The sequence below is a fragment of the Chrysemys picta genome, chromosome 7, assembly GCF_011386835.1.
Source record: "Chrysemys picta bellii isolate R12L10 chromosome 7, ASM1138683v2, whole genome shotgun sequence".
Classification (NCBI taxonomy): Eukaryota; Metazoa; Chordata; order Testudines; family Emydidae; genus Chrysemys; species Chrysemys picta.
The window spans coordinates 41,974,245-42,001,248 of record NC_088797.1 but is presented as its reverse complement, the minus strand read 5'-3'; the positions used below and the strand labels follow the sequence as shown (position 1 = coordinate 42,001,248).

General features: G+C 38.3%; 1 protein-coding gene across 4 annotated transcripts in view; it reads left to right on the top strand.

The window, feature by feature from the left end:
• The window catches only part of IARS1 (isoleucyl-tRNA synthetase 1), a 237,148-nt gene that overhangs the window by 175,340 nt on the left and 34,804 nt on the right, over positions 1-27,004 (top strand). For all 4 annotated transcript variants that reach the window (XM_065551253.1, XM_065551252.1, XM_065551255.1 and 1 more), the window contains exons 22-30: positions 5,994-6,085; positions 6,487-6,564; positions 6,941-7,062; positions 11,337-11,439; positions 11,643-11,726; positions 19,585-19,759; positions 20,721-20,833; positions 21,575-21,670; positions 23,590-23,766. In XM_065551253.1, the coding sequence (XP_065407325.1) occupies positions 5,994-6,085; positions 6,487-6,564; positions 6,941-7,062; positions 11,337-11,439; positions 11,643-11,726; positions 19,585-19,759; positions 20,721-20,833; positions 21,575-21,670; positions 23,590-23,766 (1,040 nt within the window). The remainder of the gene's footprint in view (positions 1-5,993; positions 6,086-6,486; positions 6,565-6,940; positions 7,063-11,336; positions 11,440-11,642; positions 11,727-19,584; positions 19,760-20,720; positions 20,834-21,574; positions 21,671-23,589; positions 23,767-27,004) is intronic.

Below are 27,004 nucleotides of genomic sequence, written 5' to 3'. Positions count from 1 at the left end.
GTTAATATAATCTGTTACAAATGTACAATCGATGCATACTTAATCATTTTACTGTTTAGTTGGATACTGGGTGTACCATTGCCCTGTAGTTCATGCTCCATCATTTTAATTTACTGTAGCTAGCAAGCAAGCAGTGAGTCAGTGGCTAAAAATAGGTTGGTTTTTAAAATCCAAAATGTGAATTTGCTGGTATTCAGGTATAGTCTGGCAAGCCACAACAGCAACGTAAATGTCACAGACAAGCATTAATGCTTGCGTCTGATGTCTTAAAAAAGCTACAAAGCAAATAATAAAAAGAATTTACCCGTCAAAGAGCACAATTTCAAATGCTACTTCCATAGCTCAGCTCCCAATACCTTATCACTATATTGTAGAAAGGAATATTCCATTGGGTTCTCTCTGTTTCTCCTACAAAACCACCCAGAGAATTGCTGAAGACTTTTCCAATCTGGTATAAGTAGGTATAGTATTATAGAAAATAAGTAGTTAGGACAAGCTTACGTTGAAATACAGTAGCATTCGCAGTAGAGAGAGAATTGGTTTCAGTTTTGTATTTACTGGATTTTTGTTGATTTGTTTCACAATCTAAACTCTTTCTTTAAGCATAGATTTCCCCCCCCCCCCCGCCCATCTCTGCTCATTAGAGGTGCAGAACTGGAAAAATGGAGATGAATGGCCACTATTTGAAAAACAAAACAAAAAAAACAACCAAACAAACCCGAAGTTGTTAGTTCTGTTACAAATTGATGTTTCTCATGCTGGTTAAACTTGAGAGAATGGCTTCGTTCAGTGGTGTCCAAACTTCTCCTGTCGTCGTTCCACCCCTCCATCCCCCCTGCATTTATGGAATCTGTCGCGTCTCCCCTCCATTACTGCACAGCCAAGGCTTCCTCAGCAGAGGCGTTGGGCTGAAGGTAGAGCTGGGGACAGAACTGGGGATGGGGAAGGAGCTGGGCTAGAGGCAGAGCTGGTCTTGGGGTGGAGAGGGAATGAGGGTTGAGCTGGGCTGGGGGTGGGGTGGAGTGGAGTGGGGCTGGAGCTGGGCTAGGGGCAGAGCACAGGGCAGAGTGGATCTGGGGTTGGAGCAGGGCTGGGTCGCGCTCCCTCCCCATCCCCTCTGGGGACTGGCCCATGCTCTGCCATGCACCGACCTCCAAAAGTTTCTCTGCACCCCCTAGGGGAGTATGTCTCACAGTTTGGGAACCACTGACTTAGTGTCTTTCTTTTTTTCCCTTCTGTCAGCTCAAAGTATAATATCATTGTACAGGTTATAACTGGAGATTCTAGACTATTAAAAGTGAATGAAATGTAGTTTCAAAACAAACAAATATCTCACTGTAAAATATGTAAGTACGTTGGCAAGCTTTTCTTGTGCATCGTAGTTACTTTTCAAGCAGGGTTAGTAGTGGGGTCTCTATCAGAACATAAAACCCCATAAATAGTTTTTATTTTACTTGACACATGACTCCAGAAAGTTTCCTTTTTAAGTTGAAATATCTAGTGCTCTGTCTTTGAGTATGTTTACACTACGGGATTATCCCGATTTTACAGAAACCGGTTTTTGAAAACAGATTGTATAAAGTCGAATATATGTGGCCACACTAAGCACATTAATTCGGCGGTGTGCATCCATGTACTGGGGCTAGTGTCGATTTCTGGAGCGTTGCACTGTGGGTAGCTATCCCATAGCTATCCCACCCATTGGAATTCTGGGTTGAGATCCCAATGCCTGATGCGGCCAAAAACATTGTCGTTGGTGTTTCTGGGTACATCCTTCCCTCCCTCCTGGAAAGCAATGGCAGACAACTGTTTCGCGCCTTTTTCCTGGATGAACAGTGCAGACGCCATACTGCGGCAAGCATGGAGCCCGCTCAGCTCAAGACAGCAGTCATGAACATTGTAAACACCTTGCGCATTATCATGCAGTTTATGCTGAACCAGAACCTGCAAAACCTGGCGACGAGGAGTAGGCTACGGCAGCGCGGCGACGAGAGTGATGAGGACATGGACATGGAATTCTATCAAACCGCGGGCCCTGGCACTTTGGAGATCATTCTGTTAATGGGGCAGGTTCATGCCGTGGAATGCCAATTCTGGGCCTGGGAAACAAGCACAGACTGGTGGGACCGCATAGTGTTGCAGGTGTGGGACAATTCCCAGTGGCTGTGAAACTTTCGCATGCGTAAGGGCACTTTCATGGAACTTTGTGACTTGCTTTCCTGCCCTGAAGTGCCAGAATACCAAGATGAGAGCAGCCCTCACAGTTGAGAAGCGAGTGGCGATAGCCCTGTGGAAGCTTGCAACACCAGACAGCTACCGATCAATCGGGAATCAATTTGGAGTGGGCAAATCTACTGTGGGGGCTGCTGTGATGCTAGTAGCCAAAGCAATCACTGAGCTACTGCTACCAAAGGTAGTGACTCTGGGAAATGTGCAGGTCATAGTGGATGGCTTTGCTGCAATGGGATTCCCTAACTGTGGTGGGGCGATAGATGGAATCCATATCCCTATCTTGGCACTGGAGCACCAGGGCAGCCAGTACATAAACCGCAAGGGGTACTTTTCAATGGTGCTGCAAGCACTGGTGGATCACAAGGGACGTTTCACCAACATCAACGTGGGCTGGCCGGGAAGGGTTCATGATGCTCGCGTCTTCAGGAACACTACTCTGTTTAAAGGGCTGCAGCAAGGGACTTACTTCCCGGACCAGAAAATAACCGTTGGGGATGTTGAAATGCCTATAGTTATCCTTGGGGACCCAGCCTACCCCTTAATGTCATGGCTCATGAAGCCATACACAGGCAGCCTGGACAGTAGTCAGGAGCTGTTCAACCTACAGGCTGAGCAAGTGCAGAATGGTGGTAGAATGTGCATTTGGACGTTTAAAAGGTCGCTGGCGATCTTTACTGACTCGCTCAGACCTCAACCAAACCAGTATTCCCATTGTTATTTCTGCTTGCTGTGTGCTCCACAATCTCTTTGAAAGTAAGGGGGAGATCTTTATGGCAGGGTGGGAGGCTGAGACAAATCGCCTAGCCACTGATTACGCGCAGCCAGACAGCAGGGCGATTAGAAGAGCACACCAGGAAGCGCTGCGCATCAGAGAAGCTTTGAAAACCAGTTTCATGACTGGCCAGGCTACCGTGTGAATCTTCTGTTTTGTTTTTCCTTGATGAAAACCCACCCCCTTGCTTGACTCGTTCTCTGTAAGCAACCCACCCTCCTCCTTCGATCCCAGCTTGCTTTCAAAGGAAATAAAGTCACTATAGTTTAAAAATCATGCATTGTTTATTAATTGATTATAAAAAGAGGGAGAGAACTGAGAAGGTAGCCCGGGTGAGGTTTGGGAGGAGGATAGGAGGGAAGGAAAAGGAAAGGGAAAGGCCACTAAAAAAGTTCAAAGTAATGACAGCCTTTTGGTTGGGCTGTCCACTCGGGTGGATTGGGAGGGTATGGAGCATGGTGGGGGGGGAGGGAGGTTATACAGCGGCTGCAGCGGCACTCTGTGCTCCTGCTGCCGTTCCTGAAGCTCCACCAGATACCAGAGCATGTCCGTTTGATCACACAGCAGCCCCAGCGTTGCAGCCTGCCACCTCTCATCTTGAGCGTCCCTCCTGTCCTCACGTTCACTGGCATCTTTCCTGTACTTTGATACCGTGTCCTTCCACTCATTCAGATGAGCTCTTTCATTGCGGGTGGATTCCATGATTTCCGAGAACATTTAGTCTCGCATCCTCTTTTTTTCGACACCTTATCTGAGATAGCCTTTGGGACGGAGGAGGGAGGCTTGAAAAATTTGCAGCTGCGGGAGGGAGGGGAAAAAGGGAGAGAAGTATTTAAAAAGATGCATTTTACAGACCAATTCTTATACTCTTTCACGGTGAACAACACTATTCACATTCCATAGCACATGTGATTTCGGTACAAGGTCGCATTTTGCATCTTTTAATATTGAGTGCCTGCGGCTTTGGTGTTAGAGAGCACAGACGCCGGTCCAGACAACAGAATTCGGCTTACACGCGGCAATGGTAAGCCATTGTCTTTCAGCTTCTGCAGCTTTCCTACAAGCAGCGCCCTCCTTTCCCACATACCAAGCAAAGCCCCTTGAGTGCTGCGGTTTTCCTGTTAACGTGCAACAGCAGAAACCAAACTCCCCCCCCCCCCCATCCAATTCTCTGGGGTGATCGCTTTATCCCTCCCCCCACCACGTGGCTGGTATCAGGGAAGATTTCCTCCCCGCTCCCCCCCAACTCCCCCCCCCCCCTCCATGGTCAGAGGTGGGGTAGTGATGGTGGCCCCCCCTAGAATTGCATGCAGCTCAGCGTAGAAGCAGCATGTCTGCGGCTGTGATCCGGAGCAACCGTTTGCCTCCTTTGTTTTTTGATAGGCTTGTCTGAGCTCCTTAACTCTCACGCGGCACCGTAGTGAGTCCCTATTGTGGCCTCTCTCCATCATGCCCTTGGAGATTTTTTTCAAATGTTTTGGCATTTCGTCTTTTGGAACCTAGTTCTGCTAGCACTGAATCCTCTCCCCATATAGCGATCAGATCCAGTACCTCCCGTACGGTCCATGCTGGTGCTCTTTTTCGATTCTCGGATTGCATGGTTACCTGTGCTGATGAGCTCTGCATGGTCACCTGTGCTCTGTACGCTGGGTAAACAGGAAATGTAATTCAAAAGTTCGCGGGGCTTTTCTTGTCTACCTGGCCAGTGCATCCGAGTTCAGATTGCTGTCCAGAGAGGTCACAATGGTGCACTGTGGGATAGCTCCCGGAGGCCAATACCGTTGAATTGCGGCCACACTAACCCTAATCCGAAATGGCAATACCGATTTCAGTGCTACTCCCCTCGTCGGGGGAGGAGTACAGATACCGATATTAAGAGCCCTTTATATCGAAGTAAAGGGCTTCGTTGTGTGAACAGGTGCAGGGTTAATTCGGTTTAACGCTGCTAAATTCGAGATAAACTCCTAGTGTAGACCAGGCCTTTGAAAGATATTACTAGCTTGTGAAATGCAGTTGTAAAACGTGTGCTGAGGAACTCTCAAAGGAAAGGTGTATAATTCAATAGCTGTTTGAGTACTAAAATAAATGCCAGAAGCAAAAGACTATGCTATTCATAGCAGCTCCTTATTTTTAACCAAGCTGTCTGCAAGTTAGTAACTTTTGTTTATAAGGACTAGTTTATCTAACCTTTCTAGAAAACAATTTTTTGTGCATTAAAAACATTTGAGTAATTAAGGTCATGTTTCCCTTTGGTTGGACTTTGATGTTTGTGCGAACCTCTTATTTGTGTTAGCAGTTCTTCATGCATTTGAATTACACAGAACCTAAGAAAATGGCTGTGCCTAGCTTTTTATTTTGTTAATATTATTCATGAGATAAAATAAAATCTGTTTGCATGAATGACTTTATAGCCTTTAGTCTACTCTATTATTTAGAAGAACTGTACAAGAAACTCTCCCAGGGAAAAAAAGTTTAAAAAAGTTGCAATAAAAATTAAAATGGTTCCTGAATTGGGTAATTACATCTCCATTCATGTTTCTCCCACAATTTTTGGTGAATTTAAGTACTCAGCTGTTTCTTTTAGCAGTATGTTCAAATTTAGGAATTGCCAAACCATAATAGATCAATGGCCCATCTTGTCCATTATCTTCTTCCAGTATGCTTCAGATTAAGGCATAAAACGGCCATAATGCACCTCTGTGCAGTACTAGACTATGGGTGACAATTTATTTCTGACCTTCAGCTGGTGACATGCTTAAGCATGAGAATTGATTATGTTTGTAATTTTAATTTTATGATATAGTTTAAGTTCAGATTCTAGTAATACTAGTGTGCCTAATCCATTTTTTAATCTTATGAAGGTATTTGCTTCTGTAAAGTCATGAGTGTTAAATTGTCAAGGCTTTATATTACTGTGTGATTCTTTAAGTGAAGAATTTGATGCAGAAGGCAAGTGTTTTGTACACTAAGAAATTATTTTTCTTCCTAGCCTACAGACTATACACTGTAGTCCCTCGACTAGTTAAGTTTGTTGATGTACTGACCAACTGGTACGTCAGAATGAATCGCAGAAGATTAAAGGTAGGTGCTATTTCTGTTGCTAACCTTTTACTGTAGATAGAGCCCAATGTAGTTTAAATAGATTAATTAAGCTAATAAAATCCTTTAGAATCTTTGTGTGTTATATAAAACTGGGTAGCTTTCAGCTGAATAGCTGAAATTGCAAATAAATATGATTTTCCCTTTTTACTTCATTTATGTTCTTACCCCTTGTTTCTTCATAGGGCCAGTAAAAATACACAGTAGCCCATAATTTTTGTTTTGTGTGGTAGGATTGAACTGTAATTGTGGATCTTGGAAAGCTAGCATTTATTTGGTGAAGGAGTACAATCATGTATTACAGTGTGAGACTGTAGTTCATGATTTTAAAAATATAGATGTTTTTCTAATCCTTTCCCTTTCTCCATGGATACTTTGAATAGGGTGAAAATGGGAATGAGGACTGCATTATGGCCTTGGAAACCTTATTCGGTGTTCTGTATGCAATGTGCAGACTCATGGTAAGGGTTTTACACTCAATTCTAATTATTTAAAGGCAGACATCAACTGAGATTATAAAGAGATTTGAATAATAATGGGTTAAATGCAAATGGAAGGTGAACAACTGGCATCAATTTAATTTGTTCATCATGGCCTATTCCTTGAATTAGTGTTATACTTTGTAGTGTTAAAACGCAAAGTAAATATTCCATTTTTGCAGAGCTGTCTGTTGGACAGTATAATCCTGTAACATAAGGATTCCTGATTAATAAGAAAAAAGGAACACACACAAAAACTTGTGTTTTGATGATGATGATGAAGATAATTGGTTGAAAATATAGACGATACAATTCAGTAAGAGTGCATTCATGAGTAATAATATATAAAATATTGCAGGCACCTTATACTCCCTTTATCACTGAATTGATGTACCAGAATCTGAAGACCCTTATTGATCCGGCCTCAGTTCAGGAGAAGAACTGTGATAGCATTCACTATCTGATGCTTCCTCAAGTGAGGTAAGAAACAGTCTCTATTGGTGATAGTGGGCAGGGTTCTCTTTCCTGTAGTTACAGAGAGAAGTTCTTCATACCTTATTCACATATTTAAACAAAGCAAAAATACCAGTCTTGGGCATTTACAAGCATGCAAGGAACACATTTTTTGATACAAAGGATGCCTTTTGCAACCAGAAAATGATCTTGCAGTCGTGCTTATTTTTTTTAAACACTTCTGTTTTCCTTAGGCAGGCAAAATATGTAATTGAATCTTCAAAAAGTGTTTATGAAACTATTTTACTCCTGTATACCATTTTGCTTTAGGGGAGTGTTTCCTTTTAGTCTTTAACACACTTGCCATTGCTGAAGTGTGTTACCTTGACAGGTCTGGCTGCGGCAGTATTGATAAGGTGCTGTGGCAGTATTGGGAGGAAAGGTGCAGAGTTAGCACTCTTTCTAGATCCAATCTCTCCCCTTCAGCAAAGAAGCTGGCTACACACTTGGGTTTCTCTGCATGCTGAGAAGGGTATACAGCTTGGGTATACAGCTTGCTGGGGCAAGAGAAGAGGGGTCACACAGCTATAATGTTCCCCATTTCTCATAGGCATGAAGTGTCTCTTTCAAGGTGGATGCTTAATTGGAGGCTGCAGTGCCTGCCTTCTCCAAAAAGACCCCCCAAAGGATCGTAAAACTCTGTGCCAGAGCCTTTTCATGTCTGAATATGTCTGGCCATAAGCCTTCCTCAGTACCAGTCTGGTGTTAAATCTCAGGCTGAAAGAGGTTGTTGCCTTGAATGGGCTCCGTAAGGAACTGTGAAAATGATTTCCACTGGCTAAGGGTCTGTGTTCTTCAGATGGAGCCAAGGAAAGCTCCTCTTTACAAAAGGATACATGGTAAGAAAGATAAGGATCCTGTCACTGAATCTGCTTGGATTTTGGTGTGATCAGTGTCCTGTAACTGAGGGGTCCCAAAAAGGGTTTTCTTGGATCCAAGTTGGTCACATCAGTCTGCCTCATCAGGTCACCCATTATATCAGTCTGACCATATATGAGGAGTCTACAGCTTTTGAAGGCTGTGGAGAGCTTTTTCTCTGAAACTGTCTTCCCCCTAGCACCGTGAAGGTGAGCCGTTACAACCATGGCGGCCCCTGTTCTAAAGTAAGCTCATGTCATTTGCAAATCCATGGGGTCCTTGGTTCCTGTGGATCCAAGGTAGTACTGGGGACTTCTCAGAAATGAGAAGAAAAAAGGTTCTTTCCTGTTTTACTGCAGCTCAGCCTCACAACCCAGCAAGAACGACACAGGAACATATTTGGGACCTCAGATGTCAGCTTGGGCCACCCAGAGTTTAAATCATACCTAGGTTTTTCTTTTTATGCATATTGTGCCTTTTGGTGTCTCTGACCAAGCAAGAGAGCTATCAGTTGTGTTCCTTCTGATGGCTATACAGTGTACACTATACAGTATACACTAATTGGAAAGTATTGTTACAAGAAATCTACTGAGATTCATTTAGCAATGCTGCTGATTTTATGTATTCTAGAAGTGTATTTTCTATGGCACAGAATGTGAAACTGATAAGTTGTCATTAGGAATGCCCTTGAACTGGTGGTGTATATGGACAAATAGAAGGAAATTCAGTTATTCATGGCAACTTAATTTGTGTAACTTATTGGGTCCCATGTGCATTCCTGTTCCCTTATACTAATCAATTCAAAGATAGATGTGATTTTAAAACTAAATTACACTTGAGGTTTTATAGTGGCTAAAAATCAGGCAGTCATTTTTCTTTGTTGGTGCCTTTTTTGTCTTAGTGTTATGTTTAAATTAAGCTTTGATTGTGATAGTTAATCTGTAATGAGCTAGCTTTTCCAAGGGCAGTAGCACAGATAGCAACAAAGACATAATCTTTTTTTGTGGCAGTTGTAAACTGCTGTGTGGTGTGTACTTTCACAGCAGTATGATAGGTTTATACAAAAAAAGCTATATGGCAAATATCATGGTTGTCAGATTAAACTGACTGTGTCATTTTCAGGGTTGGACATAAATTTGTATTCGGCTTTTAAAACTGCATGTGTGTAAGAGAATGAATTGGTTCTGTGACACTTAAGCAATATATTGATATATACAACTAATGGTAATAGCTCTGAGTTCTTGGGAGTCCACAAAAATGTGATTTCATTTTCCCTTTAAGTGCTATTCAGATTAGTGATTTGGGGAAATTCTGATAACCTTCAAGACGGCCATCAAGATGCAAGAGATTAATCCAACTCTTTTGCCCTGCCTTGACTCCCAGAATTCTGAGCTCCAACTGTGGCTCTTATTTCCTGTTCTTCGTTTAGATGCACAGTCTCCTGACACATTGCTTGTTGCAGACCTTTATATGCCCTGGAAATCCAATAAGTTAATACTTTTTATAGAAACAGTTGAATTTGAGTTGCTCTAATAGATCTGTACTTCAATTACAGTCAAATAAACAATAGATCTGTAAACTTTGACCCTGAAATATTGGGATTTTTTTAGCAATGATTTCTGTTTCAGGCTCTTTGTTTTCAGTTTTTACTGATTTTTTTTTTTTTTTTTTAAGCAAAAATTCCTGGGTTTTATAAAAGCTACTATTTGGTTTTCTATTGTTTTTTTCCTACCTGAATTTTGGACCCTGCAGTACATGAAAATACTGACGATGATAAGAAAATCCAGGACATTACATGAAGTAGATATGTTTATTTTAATAATAAATTAGTCTAAATTGTAAATATGAGGCTGTCAGCTCAAGTAAGGCAGAGTTGTGGAATGAACAACACACATGCATGTGCAAATATGTATGTACTGTAAATGTGCAGTTCATGAAATAAACCACACCGTTAAACCGCTTTTACTTTTAGTACTCTTACTTTTCTCTATTTGCTGCTTTTTTTTCTGTCCTAACCTCTCCCAATATTTACCCAGAAAACTGCTCAATTAGTTTTTTTGCATCAATTTTCACCTATTCTAAAATGTTTGTAATAAATATTGATAAATTCCCAGGAAATTTTCAAACAAAGTAATAACTGAAAATGAAGGCCTTACTTATGCTGTATGCTAACTAGATTCTTCTCTGTCCAAAGTAACAGGTAAAATCAGAAACATTGTTTTTGTAATACTTCATTGAGTTTTATCATAAATCAATGAAAAATATTCTCACATGCAGTTTCACAATAACACTTTAAAGTCTTAGTGGAAATATTTCTTACTATGAACATTTATGAATGAAAACAAGAAAACTTTATATTGCAATAAAGTACAAATTTAAACTTTTTTTTTTTTTTTTAAGTCCTTCCCTGGGAAATTTGCTTGAAGAAGCACAGAAACTTAGAAATAGTCAATAACTTTAATCCAAAACTACTTGGTACCACAGATTAGGGCATGACAAGTCTTAAATCTTACTCCACGGATTCTTCTCCCTTCTGGTAAACCTTCCAGACTACTCTGTTTTACACCAAGAATGTTTCCACTTAAAATGATATAATTAGCAACTTCACATCCATAGTATACTTTTCCTTTGTTCACAGCTTTTCTGACACAAATCAATACCAAAATAGTAATGACTGTGTGCTTTGCTTGAAAATGTATGTAGTTTTGAAGGAGCTGCCTGAATTACAGATACATTCAAACAGTCAACAAAGAACAAGAACTGGCATCGCTCATAGAACTGGTGATTGCTTTTACATTTGAAACAAGCTTTGACTCTGTGCTTAACCTGAAAAACAAGCTGTCTGGAAACAGAGAGGTGTGGTGCGAGCTTGTTATCAAGCCACAGAGAAAAGCAAAAGGTTTGAAATACATAAGCTTTCTGGAAAATTCAGGTCTGAATTCTGGAAAAATGCACGTGGCCCATCATCCTTTTAACCCACACTTTCAAGATAAAAAATTATGGAGATCCCACCAGTTCACTGTGTGTGGGTATTTCAATAGCAATGTAACTGTTTCATTTGTTATATATTGTTGGATATTCATTTATATAATAAATGTAAATCCTGCTCTTCATTGGATACTTGTAAAATAATAGTTTTGACAACTATTTCACATCAGTCAGTCATGTGAAAGCTATTAATGACAGCTAATAAGAATAATTCTTTAATAAAAAAAAAAAAAAAAAAAAGAAACCCCCACACAAAATTGCTTCTTAGCATTACCAGTAAATGGATATGACCAAATCTGCTATGGGAAATTTTTGACAGATGTGACGATGGGTTAAAGGTTCACTTAAATAAATCTAAAGAGATGAAAACATTACATTGTTTCTTCCTAATCTAGGGAGGATCTGATTGACAAAAAAATTGAAAATGCCGTTTCCTGGATGCAATCTGTTATTGAGCTTGGCCGGGTAATCCGAGACAGAAAAACCATTCCAGTAAAGGTTAGAAGCTCTTAATATCTCTTACATCAATATTCCATGAACATATAGCAGCTCTGTAACTTTCGGAGAAGGGGGAAGTAAGTGACTAAATCTGTGCTAGCAAGCAGAATTAAACAGAATTTAGTTTAAAATGGCCAAAATAATACTTTCTGTAGCCCTTTATTTCTTCTCTCAGACTGAACCTATATTGATTTTTGTTGCAGTATCCACTGAAAGAAGTAGTGGTTATCCATCAGGACCCAGAGGCTCTGGAAAATATCAGGTCTTTGGAGAAGTATATACTTGAGGTAAGAACATAATCAACAGAGGAGATTAATGGAGTTTTACTGTGCAAGTCAGTTTGAAAGAAGCTCTTCTATATCATAGCTATTGGCTTGGTTAATACCTCACTTACTGAAATTCAGTTAAGTTACATATACTGCTCTTTTGGGCCACATTCCATATTTGGTCAGTATGCAAATTTGTGAGTCGTATAAATGAGAGCTGTGTGCAAAGGGTGGATTATGACCCTAAATCTACAGACTACATTTATGAGAAACACTTCATCTCTGAAAGTGTCTGACCACACAGCATGACTTTGGTAATATACAAGTCATTCAGAGAACTTTAGAAATATACTTTTTCATGTTCATTGTGGGGCAGAAATTAAGTTTGAATGAAAATGAGGCATGCTAAATCACTCAGGATTGCCAAAGTATATTATAGTCAAATCTTGGAGGTGAAATTGTAGGGGTAATCATTATTTATCAATAAATAATTCAAGGATATTAAAATGCAATGACTAGAGTATATGCTGAAGGGTTAAGGAAGTATACAGATCCATAGCTTGCTTAGATGGAAAGTTCTGTGAAAAGTAAGAGCAGAAAACAATTGAGTATGTTCCAAAAGTTCTCAAAGCTTAACCTGTTTTTCCAAAGTTCTATAGAAAATAAAATGTCAAATAGGTAAGATTTTATGGTCTATATAATTTCTTGCAATTATCTTGAGCATCCCCTGTGATATGCCTTTGTAGTACTTTCTCTTTTATGTGGATCCATTAGAGAAAATGCACTCTGCCCTCCTTTAATACTTTACTAGGATAAAAACCCTGCCATTCAAAATAAATTAACCTTTTTGGTATTTGACATATTTAAGTTAACTGTCAAATTGTCTGGGCATCCTGCTTTCAGCCAGTCATCTAAAAATTAGTAGTTTCAAGATGTTCTTGAAGCTTTTAATCTCTGTACCAAATTCAAGAAGTTGGGGTGGGGAAACAAACTTATTTCTTTTTACCTTTAAATGCTGGTTGTGGAGCTGTTGTTCATTGTCTCTTGAATTCAATTAAATGCTATTACAAACAGCTCATTTTAAAGTGTGTATTCTTTCACTTCAAAGATATCCTGCAGTAGAAAAGTCAAGTGTGTGGGTAGAAGGGGAGGAAGCTAACATTTGGTAAGGAAGACTGTTTTTCAGCCGGAGTGGCTAGTTTTAGGGGTACTTTGAACTCTATACTCATGTAATCTACCTTGGTAAAAGGATGATATGGAGATTGCCAGGTGTTTAGAATTAATTAAGCAATATACAGTTGAATTGTTTAGCTTGATGATTTAGGTGGATTGTCACGTGAAGTCTATAGGAAAATGTGTGTAATGGTGAAAATCTGATTAGTGTTATAAAATAAATATCCAAATTAAAGCACAAAAATTGCATAGGATCGTCATTGAGCATGTGATTAAATCCTCCATAGGGAATGGTAACTGCACATAAACATTGAATGTAGTATTTCCTTCATCCAGTCATCCTTTGCATGAACTTGATTGTTTTGTTGTAATATAACTTCATTTTGTGCATCATCTTGGTAATATTCACTAAAGAAACAGATTAAAATGTACTTGAAAAAATCTTTTTGTTTTTACCAAATAACAAGGGAGATAGTTCAAGATTGGAAAAGATTTTAAAAATGAATTTATTTTTTCTTTGCTGTTTAATACTTGTTTCTCTTCGATTAGGCAATATAGATGGACTAATCAATTTCACTTTCAGGTTCATATCCACTAGCAAAATTCTGCCAAGTTTGGGCTACAAGCACTGCAATAAATGTTTGTTTATAAAAAGTGCTCTCATTAGAATTTTGTTTAGTGATAAAATAGAAAATAAAATTATAGAAACACTTCTACCAGTGCTTGGTTTTGTGTACACTAGGCCAATTTTGACTGGTCTCTTTAAATGTGAAAATATAAATTCTTCCGCGTAGCATTGTACAGTCTGGTTAGATGTACTGAGAGTGTTTCACTTTTTCTAGAGCCATCAGACACTGACTGATACCAAACTAGACTCCAGAGGACTGATAAAGTATCTTAACTAGGAATCTCCTATGTCCTTCATGGCCATACAAAGATAGCCTCCCATTCTGGCTCTTGGAGTGGTAGAATGTGTTGAATAGCCACCCAGTCTTTGATAATATCTTCTCTCCAATTCTTGGCAGTTGGAGATTGTGTGGTCCAGTGGTATGAGTATTGGGCTGGGAGCCAGCAACTCCTGAGTTCTAATGCTGGTTTTGTTAGCACTGACCCTCTTGTCTTCAGCATGTCATTTAGCCTCCCTGCCTCATCTGCCTTTCTTCATCTGTAAACCTAGGAGTAATACTCAAGGCACAAGGGAGTTATGAGGGTTGTTGTAAAGCTCTAAAAGTATTGGTTAATTTACATTTGTATAATGTAGCATTAACTTACATTGGTTTTTGGGAACACAGACAGTTGTATAAAAGTAAGGCTGGGTTGACCTCTCAAATTAAACATAGGAAAGTTTGTAATAAATGGTGTTAAGGATTAATTAAAGTTCCGCACCTATGACAAAAATAAGAGACATCTTTTTTCTTAAAAACATCAGGCAACACACTCAATAAGACATTTCTTAGGGTGTATTAATTTGCCCCTGGGTTAGAGTTGTGCTGTGTAAATCTTAGTCTTTCAGGTTGATACCAAAACCCAATATTTGTTTTGCTACTTATGGAAAGTTTTCAAGTTAGTTACTGGAAAGGAGAGCACAGACCTAGAGATATCTATGTGAACTCAGCCAATTTGCTCCATTTTGATTATACTTCTCAGCTTTGTTGTTCATCAAACTTGATAATGTAATCAGAGTATTTGTGACTTTTATTTTTTATTCTTTAGCATTAATGCCAGAAATGATTTTTGGTAACTTTGATAAAGTGGGATTTCTCTTGTGATTTACCTCTGTGATGTCACTTACAGTGTAAGCTTTTAGTACAACTCCTTACAAAAGAAATTGAGAAGTACAGGAGATGTCAATTTTTGTAAAACCTCATTTATTAGAACAACTTTCTTCAGCAAGCTCTGTTTTAAATTGACTTGCTTTGTGAACTGCAATCTTTGATTCTTTATTATGAAAACTAAGCAATTATTTTAAACAAATGAAACTTAAGACTAATGGTAGGGCTGTTAGACTAGGCAATCGATTCCTTGCCAAAAATGGTTTAAGTGCTAGTGCACAAAGGACCAAGATCAAGCTCACAAGAGAAACAAGTCTTAAGAAAGCTTTTAGTAACAGTGTCAAAAATGGATTTGTCTTGTCAGCACTAGCAATTAAGCCATTTCCAGCACTGGTTTGAGGGACTTGTTGCAAACCCCTTTCAGTGAAGGATCAGTGTCCTAACAAGGTTTTACACAGTTTTGAAATCCATCAGATAGCCCAACATACTGTATGAGCAGGAATGTTGGGTTCTATGTATTAAAGTTTTTTATAGCTTTATACTCCAAAAAAGAAATGTGCAATTCTTCACCCTACATATTAAAATGGAACATAATCTATTCAATATGGGCCATATCCAGGATCTCCCATGGTTCCATATTAATTGTGATGCCACAGCATAGTGCATGATGGAGCATTAGATTGGCAAAGGAGTTGGCTAGCTAAAACTGATTTGGATATTATGGTCTTAAATTTTTTTTTCTGCCAATGTAATATGCTGAATACTCATCTTACTTTAGTTATTGGGAGAATTCAGTCCACATTTAATCAGTACACAACTTACTGCAAGTATCATAGAAGTGTAGGTCTGGAAGGGACTTCAAAGTCCTCAAATCCAGCCTCCTGCCCTGGGGTAGAACCAAGTAAACCTAGACCATCCCTGACAGGTGTTTGTCCAACCTGTTCTTAAAAACCTCAATGATGGGGATTCCACAAACTCCCATGGAAGCCTATTTCAGACCTTAACTACCCTTACAGCTAGAAAGATTTTCCTAATTTTTAATCTAAATCTCCTTTCCTGAAGATTAAGCCCATTACTGTTTGTTCTACCTCCAATCGACAAGAAGAACAATTCATCACTGTCCTCTTTATAATGACCCTTAACATATTTGAAGACTGTTATTAGGTCCCCACTCAGTCTTCTTTTCTCAGGACTAAATGTGTCCAATTTTTTAACTTTTCCTCATAGTTCAGGTTTTCTAAAACTTCTGTCATTTTCATTGCTGTCCTCTGGACTCTCCAGTTTACCCACGTGTTTCTTGAGGTGGAGTGCCCAGAATTGGATACAATATTGAAGCTGAGGCCCCACTATTGCCAAGTAAAATGGGATGATTACCACCCCCTGTCTTACATACAATGTTCCTCCTAATAGCTCCTAGAATTATATTAACCTTTGTTGCAGCTCATCACATTATTGACTCACATTCAATTTGTGATCTTCTATAACCCGCAGATCCTTTTCAGCACTACCACCACCTTGCCAGTTATTCCCCATTTTGTGGTTGTGCATTAATTTTTTTCTTTCTAGCTGGGAATGGACGAAGGGATGGATCACTTGATGATTACCTGTTCTGTTCATTCCCTCTGAAGCACCTGGCATTGGCCACTGTCAGATGACAGGATACTGGGCTAGATGGACCTTTGGTCTGACCCAGTCTGGCCATTCTTATGTCCTCCTCGAGTTCTCGAAGATAATTGCGAACAGTTCTGAGATTGCTTTAGCTAGTTCCTTAAATAGCCTAGGATGAATTTCATCAGGCCTTGGAGTTGTGTGCAAGTTTGTCACAGAGGTAATCTAATTGGTGTTAGATAGGGTGTCAATTGTATTATGTGAGGAAATCCTATTGGTTAATCCCTGATGCAGAATTTATCAGATTAAATATGCTTAGCAAAACAAAAATTACATAAATAGTTATCAGAATAAAAAAAACCACTCAGTTTCTATAGGAGCATTTACAGTTTTTGCTACACGGAGGAAGAAGTAAAATGCTTTATAAATACTCCAGCAGCAGACGTCCACCCTTTCAAAAAAAGATGTTGGTGTTATGCTAGCTCTACCTGTAATTCTGTTATTATAAGATGTCAGCAGAGCTACCACCTGAAATGACAGCACACAGCCACTAATCCATAAATTTAAAAGGCAAGACTGAAAATAAAGTCCATTATGGATGGATACTATCCAATAAAGATGTCTGCAAAGTCCATAGCCATTTTCTTCTGTGTCAGATCGTGCTGCTGAAATCTCTTGTTTCAGACAGACTGATGCTTCACTTCAAGAACCATTTGATTTCATTTCATGAATTTTTTTTGGTATATGAAAACTGCAGATTCTGCCCCAACAATGAAAAATAAAGGTTTTGACGCAGCAAGTACTATTTTTAAAAGTTGGCTTTTCAGGAGAAAATCTAACTTTTTAAATGTCGTGAAGGAATAAATATTTAGGAGGACAAGAATTATATTACATACATTATTTTAGTCACTTTATTAATCAAATACCTTCTTGAAATTATTATTTATTATTGCATTGATTAAAAATATAAATGAAGGTCATTATTAATCCAGGATGAAAGGACCTATGCCATGCTCACTATTGGATTCTGGAGAGAAATGCTGAGTCTAAGCATTCAGTACAAGATAATGTAAATAAAATGACTTAAAATACATATCCATCTCCTAATATCTCTAATAAAGGATGGGGCCAAATTAGAGTGCTGAGAGAATTTTTAAACAAATGCAATGGGAAAGTTTAATGGCATTCATGATATGCTATTTTCCTGGTAAATTAAATATTTTAGTTAATTCAATATGTATTTATTTATTTTGGTGTAAGTTACTTAAATTTACTTTAAACTAACACATTTTTTGAAAACTAGAGCTTTTGCTTTGTGGCTTTACTTTGTGTACTGTAGATTGTTAAAGTATTGAGATGCAAGTATTTAAAATAATTGTAGTACAGATGCACATTGTAACGTTACATGGTGTATAGATATCTTTGTGTGTAATTGTACAGATATAATTACACGTTCATGCACACAGTATAATGCCTTAATTTTATATTGAGAAAATTAAGGATGTCCTAGTGGCAAAGTCAAATAAACCAACTGTTTTTTCTAATCAAAACAATATGTTGAGACTAATACACAATTAAACCTATGCTATCCTGCTACTTGATTGTACAGGCAACTTTGCTTAAATAATTCTACTAGTATTATCACTAACACTATATGCAGAAAACTAGTTTTTAATCTGATTATTCTTGAACATTGATTGGCTAGTATGGCTAGATTTTGGATTTACCTTGTTAAAACTCAGGCAGAGATGTTGTATAAACTTGAGCTGTGTCTTATTTGTTATGTCTGTCATTTGTCACTTTCCATATGGGTTTGTGTCTTAACAGCACAGAGTTAAAACTTAATTACCTCTGAAACATTTAATTCCAGTTCAATTTTCTTTCCTAAGCAAGTTTGTTAAATGGGACAGTGTGTTAAATGAGTATTCTTCTGAGCTGTTCTCTTCAACAGGACTTCCTTAGAGATGAGTCTGTGGTGTAGAGAGAATAATTAGCCATCATAACCCCAGTCTAACTGTTTCAGCTGTTGGTCCTTTCATACCGACATGGGTGGTATTTTTCTAGTTTCCACATCTTATACAAATAGATTGCTTATTAAATGCATTAGGTGATTCTATCGCAACTCGTGTGAACTCTGCTAACCTGTCAGGTACTAAAAGCAAAACATGTAGGTTATTCAACAAATTCAATATAGGTAGTCTTGGTAAGTGCATAGAATTTTACAACCAACAGTGTCAGTAAAAGAGTTAATGTATGGTATGCTGGGGGCAGAAGTTGTAAAGCACTGTTGCAAACAAAAAATGAAAGAAGATAGAGCAAGATTCTGCCTTAAGCTCCAATTTTAGATACGAAATTGTGTGTCTTGAGTGTGACATTCTTCTTTAATTTTACAAAGTAGACAGAATAACCACAGGCTTTCTATAAGACTCAGAGCACTTTTAGTGTAGTCTAAATCTAGATACAGTGCTTTCCTCTTTAGGAGGAAATTCCTTAAACCTACAGAAATTACAAGTGGTGCATGTAGTGATCTCTGGTTTTCAATAGAGTTGAATGTAGAGTACAAAAGTCTACAATGGTTCTTGAAAATCTGCATCACTTCAGGCCAAAATATGTAACAAGGGTAAAAGTTCGGAGGCAACTTTTAATTTAATTAAATGATGAGGAAAACATCTGTAGTTCTGCATCAGAATTTACTGGCAGAATTCCAGAACCACAGGCCATTAATTTAACTTGTTCAAAATGCATCCACATACAATGAGGTGGTAGGAAAACCAGAAAAGGAAAAAGGCAAAATGAGGTACTCAGGTTGATGTTTGGTCCACTGAAGAACTAAAACTTGTAGTAGTTTGTTGGCTACAAATAAACTGCAGCCAACATCTTAACACAATCCTGAATATGTTATGCATCCTTTTGAGTCAATGTCTGGCAATATAATTTATTGGACACACAAAGATCCTACAGTCCTATCTCTTCATGTGGTAGAAAAGCATCAGAGAAGTCTAGTCTGATTTGAGGTTAGAGCTGCACAGAATCTTTAGATTGTAGTGAAATCTTTACCCAATAGGCCAAATGGACTGCGGCTGTAATATGGGAGTGGGATCTGCTCCTAAAGAATAATCTACATGTCATTGTTTTGTTTATACATTGTCACACTGGTGTAGCAGATTACTATCTAAATGTCCTTATAAATAAAAGGATTAAACTCTTCGCTTTCATGCTATAATCCTCTTCCCACCCCTTTTCCCTATTTTTCCAAGTATAGTATTATTTTTGTGATAATTGTTATTTTGCTTATATGTTTATTTTCTTTTGGCAAATTTATACAGGAACTTAACGTACGTCAGGTGACATTGTCTACTGATAAAGATAAGTACGGAATCCGTCTAAGAGCGGAACCGGATCATATGGTGCTTGGGAAGCGCCTGAAAGGGGCCTTTAAAGCTGTTATGACTGCCATCAAGGAGCTGAAGAGTGAGCAGCTGGAAGAATTCCAAAAGACAGGTGCATAGTGGGACTGTATGCATTGATCAGCAGTTGATGGTCATGATGTGGACCTTGCAAAGAAGAGCCAAAGGATTTCAGGCCTCTCAGGCTCAAGCCATTGCTTTTAGTTTAAATTATAATAATCAGTTTAACACATTTTTTGTAAAAAATAACCACAAATACATTGTTACATCAAAATGCAAGAGATTTTAAAGGCCCAACCCCCAGCTAACATTCCAGGCAAACTGGTGAACTTTCTAAGTGAATAAAGAGAAGCTGCGAATTGATACCGTGAACCTACTTGTCTAGAGTAGAAATAAATGGCTTTATGTGCTTAATTTACACATTGCTTTTATGTACTGTGGTGAAAACTATTATGTAGAACAGAGTAGACTGATAGATTCTTGTATGGAGTACAAGAGCTGGATTGTTCGATGACTCTTAAATTCATTTATGAAGTAAACATCTAGCTGAAACTTTTTAAAAAATATTTGTTTAATAGTTCCCGGTGGGTGGGATTTTTCCAAACATCTTTACTCTGTCTTGTATGTTTAACTTTTATTCAGCTTTAATAATAGACAGCTATTGATTCCAAATGGTCTGCACCAATCGTGGTGCTTGAGCTTAAATTCTGCTGCTTGTAGTGACTTTACTTTGGAAAGTCTAAATTTGGAGTAGTTTTAATGTTCCTGAGAATTGCTTAGCAATGTTGGACAGCAGTGCTGGATTTCAAATAACATAGCTCAGGATTTCTATCAATTTAGTTGCTTATAATCAGTTACCTATATTAATACAATGAGGAAACTGTCTTCCTGTTGAAAGAAATGTCATAATGTGATGTATTTCTTGTATTTGAAGTTTGATATTAATGTATACTTAGTTCAAGAGTTAACTGCAGGATGCTCACTGACATGACTAAGAGAGAAAGGCTTTGTTTTGTAATAAGCTAGTGTAAATAATTGTCTTATTAATTATATAGGTACCATTGTTGTGGAAGGTCATGAATTACATGAGGAGGATCTCCGTCTCATGTACACCTTCGATCAGGTCATGGGCGGATCTGCCCAGTATGAAGCACATTCTGATGCTCAGGTATTAATTGTAGTAATTATTTCTCTGCTTTAAGCAAAGTGTTTCCCTAGAAAGCAGGGCCGGCTTCAGGCACCAGCCCAGCAAGCAGGTGCTTGGGGCGGCCAAGGGGAAGGGGCGGCACGTCTGGCTGTTCGGCGGCAATTCGTTGGCGGGTCCCTCTCGGAGGGAAGCACCTGCCGCCGAATTCCCACCGAAGAAGAAAGCGGCGCGGTGGAGCTGCTGCCGGAGTGCCGCTGATCGCAATTGCAGTCGCGCTTCCTCTCCCCTCTCTCCCCCACCGCTGCTTGGGGCGGCAAAAACCCTGGAGCCGGTCCTGCTAGAAAGTAAGCATTTAAATATTTAAGTGAAGTAATTGTGACACAGTGAGTGAGTTCAAATCATATTTAGTACACAACTAGAAATGAGCGCTGTCGTCTTAACCTAGTTCTTACCGGACACTCATCTATGTCAATGGAAATGCCAGTACTCAGGATAGTATCATGGATAGCTCACTCTTCTCCAGCGGTATTGACTGTGCATTTGTAACAGGAATAACAGCAGTAAAGGCTGATCTTTGTCACTAAAGAAGCTGTGACTTCAAATCCATACGTGGAGCTGATCTGTTGAACATGAACACACCTTATTAAATCTGTCTCCTCGCCATAACCAACCTTAAGTAAACAGCTTTATAAAAATGAAACCGTGCATGTTAATGCAATAACTGGTGTATTTTACTAATGCTTCTGCTGTACATTCTTTCAGGTTTTAGTTCTCCTAGATGTCACCCCAGATCAGTCAATGGTTGATGAAGGAGTTGCTCGCGAAGTGATTAATCGCATCCAAAAACTTCGCAAGAAGGTTAGTAAGTGATGGAATGTGATATCATTTTGAAAAATCAGTTTTATATATTATACTGAGGATGTTAAAGTTTCCAAATTGATTTAAAGTGCAGCTCCATGTACTTTAATATTGCTTGGTTAGCTGTAGAAATGTTTGCAGCCTACAGGTCAAGACATAAGTGGAAATAAGCTATGTTGGTCACTCCTTCTTGGTCTCATAGCAGCTAGCAGTCTAACCAGACCCCATATTGCTTGCATGCCTATATCATTTATAGTGGAGACACATCTTCCAGAAGTGGAGCAAATACAGCTTATACCAAATCTTCTGATTTCTTTCCCCACCCACTAGCATCAATTCAGTCTTACCTGGTTTGAGCCTCAGCCTGCTAACCCTCATCCATGCCCCAGTTTCTACCAGACAGTGAGTGTGAGATCTCTGCCCCAGTTTGGGTGAGTTAGACTGCATCAGCTGGATCAGTGACAGAGAGATGAGCTGGCTGCGATCATCATACTTGAAGACGCCACAGCTCGTATGTCTTCATTCACACAAGCAAATGTGTGTTTTACCAAAATGTGCGAGGGAATGGCTAACAACATTGTGTTGACAGAAGTATTTTGCCAATTTATTTCTCTCTTCCTGGTTGCATGAAACATTGTTTTTGGCTTAGTTTCCCAAACCACAGCCCTGTCTATGTTAAGGCAATTTGAACCAGTATAACTGTTAATATAGTTAGCGTGGTGCCACGCCCCTAAGGTATATGCACTATCTCCACTCAATGGAAACTCCACTTTGCACCAATGTACATTAGGCATATGCATCAGTGTGACTACCCTGGTTCAGATTTTCTTAATGTGGACAGGACCTATAGTACTGTATAGCCCGTGCAAGAAAATATAATGGCTTCAAAATCCACAAGTAAAAGCTAATTCTCCACAGCCATTGTGGCCAGATTGTACACGTATCTACACTGACTCCCATTTGAAGTCTTTCCTGAGTGTAGGATTGAGATTCTGTTATTCATGGGATAGGTTCTGGGGAATCAATCTGTCTGATATGTTTAGAGTTAATTCTTTAGAGAGCATCCATAAAGATTGACACACTGATATCAATGATGGTACATAATAAAGATAGGAAAGAATACAGGCAAGAAAATTGCCCTTTAACAGAAGCTATTGCAATTCACTATCAGAATGTTCTAGGGTCATAAATTCTTCCCATTTGGTCACTAAACCCCATATATTTTTTTTATCTCTATTTATTATAACTGTCATTGCTAAAAAAAAAATGCTACAACTTCCATTGCTTCATTCCTGTTCCTTTTGTTAAAGTCTGGTTGTTTTTCCTAATGAATTATTTAGAAACATCCTAAGCTTTCAAAAACATATTGCAGTACGATGTAGCAAGAATGGTACTGTTCAGAGGCTTGGGGAGTTTGAGTCCCTACCCCCAACAAATTGTAACTCATAATTCATGTGAGGTACTGGTCCGAAACACTGATGTGCATCCAGCACTATGTGTGCAGGTTACTGCCATATCTTTTAAGATATCTATATATACATTTCAGTGCTTGATTGTGACAGCTGCAGAATCACTGAATTTAACTTGTTAAAAGCTTTGGTCTGAGACTAACATGTTGTTTTAATCCTATCTGAATTATTTAACATCATGAAGAACTGAATATCTATAAATTAGTTCATTTGATTCAGAAACATATTGTGTTTATTTATATTCATTCCATTGACTGAAAGGATACTTTCTGCTTCTGTCAAAAGAATAGCCTGGTTTTCAGGAAAAACTTTTAGTTCCATATTAACAGAAATATGACTGATATTTTTCTAAAATACTTTTAAGTTTTAAGTTGCATGTTTCTTACAGAAGTTTGTATATGTACATATAAACTTGCTGTCACTGAACTGAAATTCTGGATTTTGTTTCAGCGCAATCTAGTTCCTACGGATGAGATTACTGTATATTACAGATCACATCCTGAAGGTGACTACCTGGATTCTGTTATTAAGGAGCATACGGATTTCATTTTTGCAACAATAAAGGCTGCCCTGAAGCCATACCCTGTGCCTACTTCAAGAGAAGTGCTCATTCAAGAGAAAACCCAAGTAAGAATGATACATTGAACTACATGCTTGAAAGTATTTTTTGTTCAGATTAAACTGAATGATACATTGGACTACAGATGATGGCCTACATGTTGACATTCCGTGTTTGTTTTATCAGATGGCTGTAAGCATTTCAGACCTGCAGATTGCCATAGCTAGCCTTTTAAGTACAAAATATCAAGGGGCTCTGCTTGGGTGTTCAGTATCTTTAAAAATCAGGCCACTTAGGGTGTATCTACACTGCAGTAAAACATCTGTAGCTGGCTGAGTCAGCTGACCTGGGCTGTGGGTCTAAAATTGCAGTGCAGACATTTGGGCTCAGGCTCCAGAGCTATGAATAAAAACTGGGTAATAATGATTTCTTCAGGCCTTATAGAGGATCTTATGCCACAGTACTCTACTTTAACTGAAGTTACCCAAACAGTTCAGTTTAAACAAAGCACTGGATTAGCTTTGATTTAAATAAAAGTTTATTCAACTACAGAGAGAGAGTTTAAGGGAGTACAAGTATAAGACATTAAAGCTGGAAATGATTACAAGAGAAATAAAAGAAAAAATGCTTTCTGGTAGTTAAAATTTAACAAGCTAGACTTTGTTCAAGGAAAAATCCTTACGACAGGTCCCCAGCAGCACTGTGTGACCAAATTCTCAAGTCAGGAACTTCCCCAAAGTTAAAGGGTTGATTCCTTTGTCGTCTTAAATGAGAGCAAGAGAGCAAGCTTGGGGTGTTGTTACCCCTCGCTTTTATAGTCCAGTCACCCTTTGACATGCATTTTCCTGAGCGTTACCCTTAGATAAAGTTCCTTCCTGATGTGAGGACAGAGATGGAGTCTCATGAAAGAGGTTCCATGTTGTTGCTTACTAAAATGCAGATTGATCTGTTCCTGGCCCCCTTCATTGCCAAAGAATGGCCACTTGACAAGTGATTGCTAATCAACTTTGACAGTTGTCTAGAGGCATCAGCTTGTCCTTTGTCTTTGAGAAACCAGTTTACCCCCTCTCCAGACTTGTCTGGTAAACACATTACGGTCATAATTTCAGCTAATGTTCATAACTGTTAATGCACATTTTGTATATACATTACACAAAAATATTGATGTCTATGTGGTGTTAGTTTTTAAATGATACCTCACTAGGCGTATTTTGCACAAAAATATTATAATAGCGTGTGAATCCAGGGGTATTTTGCCCTTGCATGTGTGATAAAGATGGTATTACATTAAAATTAAGTCTAATTTTTATTAAGATCCTTTATAAGGCTTGAAAAAACCATTTTAACCCAGTTTTTAATGATAGTTTTGGAGTTTAGCCTTGCATGATCATACAGAGCAGGAATTTGGTATCTTTTGCCAGGTGGCTTACATTTTTCAGCACCAAAGTCGAGCTGCTTCCTTTGCTTTAGTAGATATTTGGCCTCCTTGGCCCAAACCTTGTCTTGAGCATGCCTTTATCTCACTAGTCTGCTCAGAATGTGCTTGTGTGTCACATTAAACAAGAGTGACAAGCCCACATGGCGGAAGAGTCTAGACATAAAATAACTTACTGATTTGATCTGCAGAATGATGTATGCCCTGGGAATATCTGAAAACGAAGAGGTAGATATTCGTGAATCATTTTTGACCCTGTACTGATACAGAAGGACATATTTGTTTTTCTTATGAATGAATTTGTAATGTCAGAAGAGTTTCAAACAAGGCGATCTCTTGTCTTTGTTCAACACAGTTAGTTATCCCTTGACAAAGGCATTGGGCAATATTTGACTTACAATTAGAGAACATGCTGATGTAAGAGTTGGTGAGAACACAGTAAAAGACTGAGAACTGGCAAGTAGTTTGTCATATTCCTGTTAGATATTTGCTTGTTTGTGATGAATATGGAGCTAGATGCTGCTTGACTGGAGATTTGACCTTAGAAAGTTGAATCCAAATCTGAGCGCAAACACTAGAGAATGTAGGACAGCCGGAAATAGTGAATTTAGTGTGAATGAAATTGTATTCTTAGTAGACTATGTGCAGATGGTTTGTAAAAATGGGATGAATGAGGCACAATATTCTAAAATGCTTTCCATAAGATCTGATTTTCATGGCCTCATGGATAGTCCATCTATTTGCTCAGACTTTTGCTTGAGGGTATGATTGTGGGGCACATTTGTGTTTACGGCATAACTGCGATGTTGAGTACTGTATTTAGCTTAATATTGGTCAACTTATTTTGTTTTTAGACTTTTGTGCATGTGCGAATATGAAAAACCAGAGAAACTTACCTATCCATCTAAAGAAGAAAAGATGTATCGTAGAATATCTAAGGATGAGCACAAGAGTATTTTTTAAATTTCTCTATCTATGTGATGTTGAGAGGTGATCCTGGCAGAAAAGTGCTGGTTTCTTTGTAGATGTGCTGTGTTGAACATGTTCTGCAGATAGCAGAAAGAACAGTCAGCTATTTTTGAAATTAACAGCTAGTTAGTTACAGAGCACATGTGAGATGGTTATGTTGGGTAGTGCTCGTCATGTGAAGATGATGAAAAGAGATCAGACTACAAAAACTAAAGCATTTTAGCAGAGATAAAATTTTATATGGGAAAAATTGAGTGACTATTGCAAATGGTGAATGGGCCAATGGAAGCACACAACAAAATCTTGATCTTTGTTGAACTGAGTTTTGACAGCTGTTGTTGACTTAAAATCTATAGTCATGGTAGGTCACTCATAAACATTGGCTAAGAATTGATGCAAGTTTCAAATTTATACACTGAAAAAGCTATTTCATAGTAAACATTTAAAAAATGCAAACGTTTTAATAAAAGAAAAAATCAGAGTAATAAACAGACAATCTTTAACAAATGAATCACATTGAAGTTAATCTGTGTTTAGTTTTCCTTGATGTATGAATGTTCTATATATTTAAGTTGTTAATCTGTGTTTGGTTACCATTTACATTAGGGCTGTCAAGCGATTAAAAAGATTAATTGCGTGATCTTTTTAAGTGCGCGATCTTTTTAAGTGTGTGATTAAACAATAATAGAATACCATTATTTAAATATTTTTGGATGTTTTCTACATTTTCAAATATATTGATTTCAATTACAACACAGAATACAAAGTGTACAGTGCTCATTTTATATTTATTTTTATTACAAATATTTGCACTGTGAAAAATACTATTTCTTTTGTTTTTTAATTCACCTCATACAGGTACTGTAGTACAATCTCCTTATCATGAAACTTGAACTTAGAAA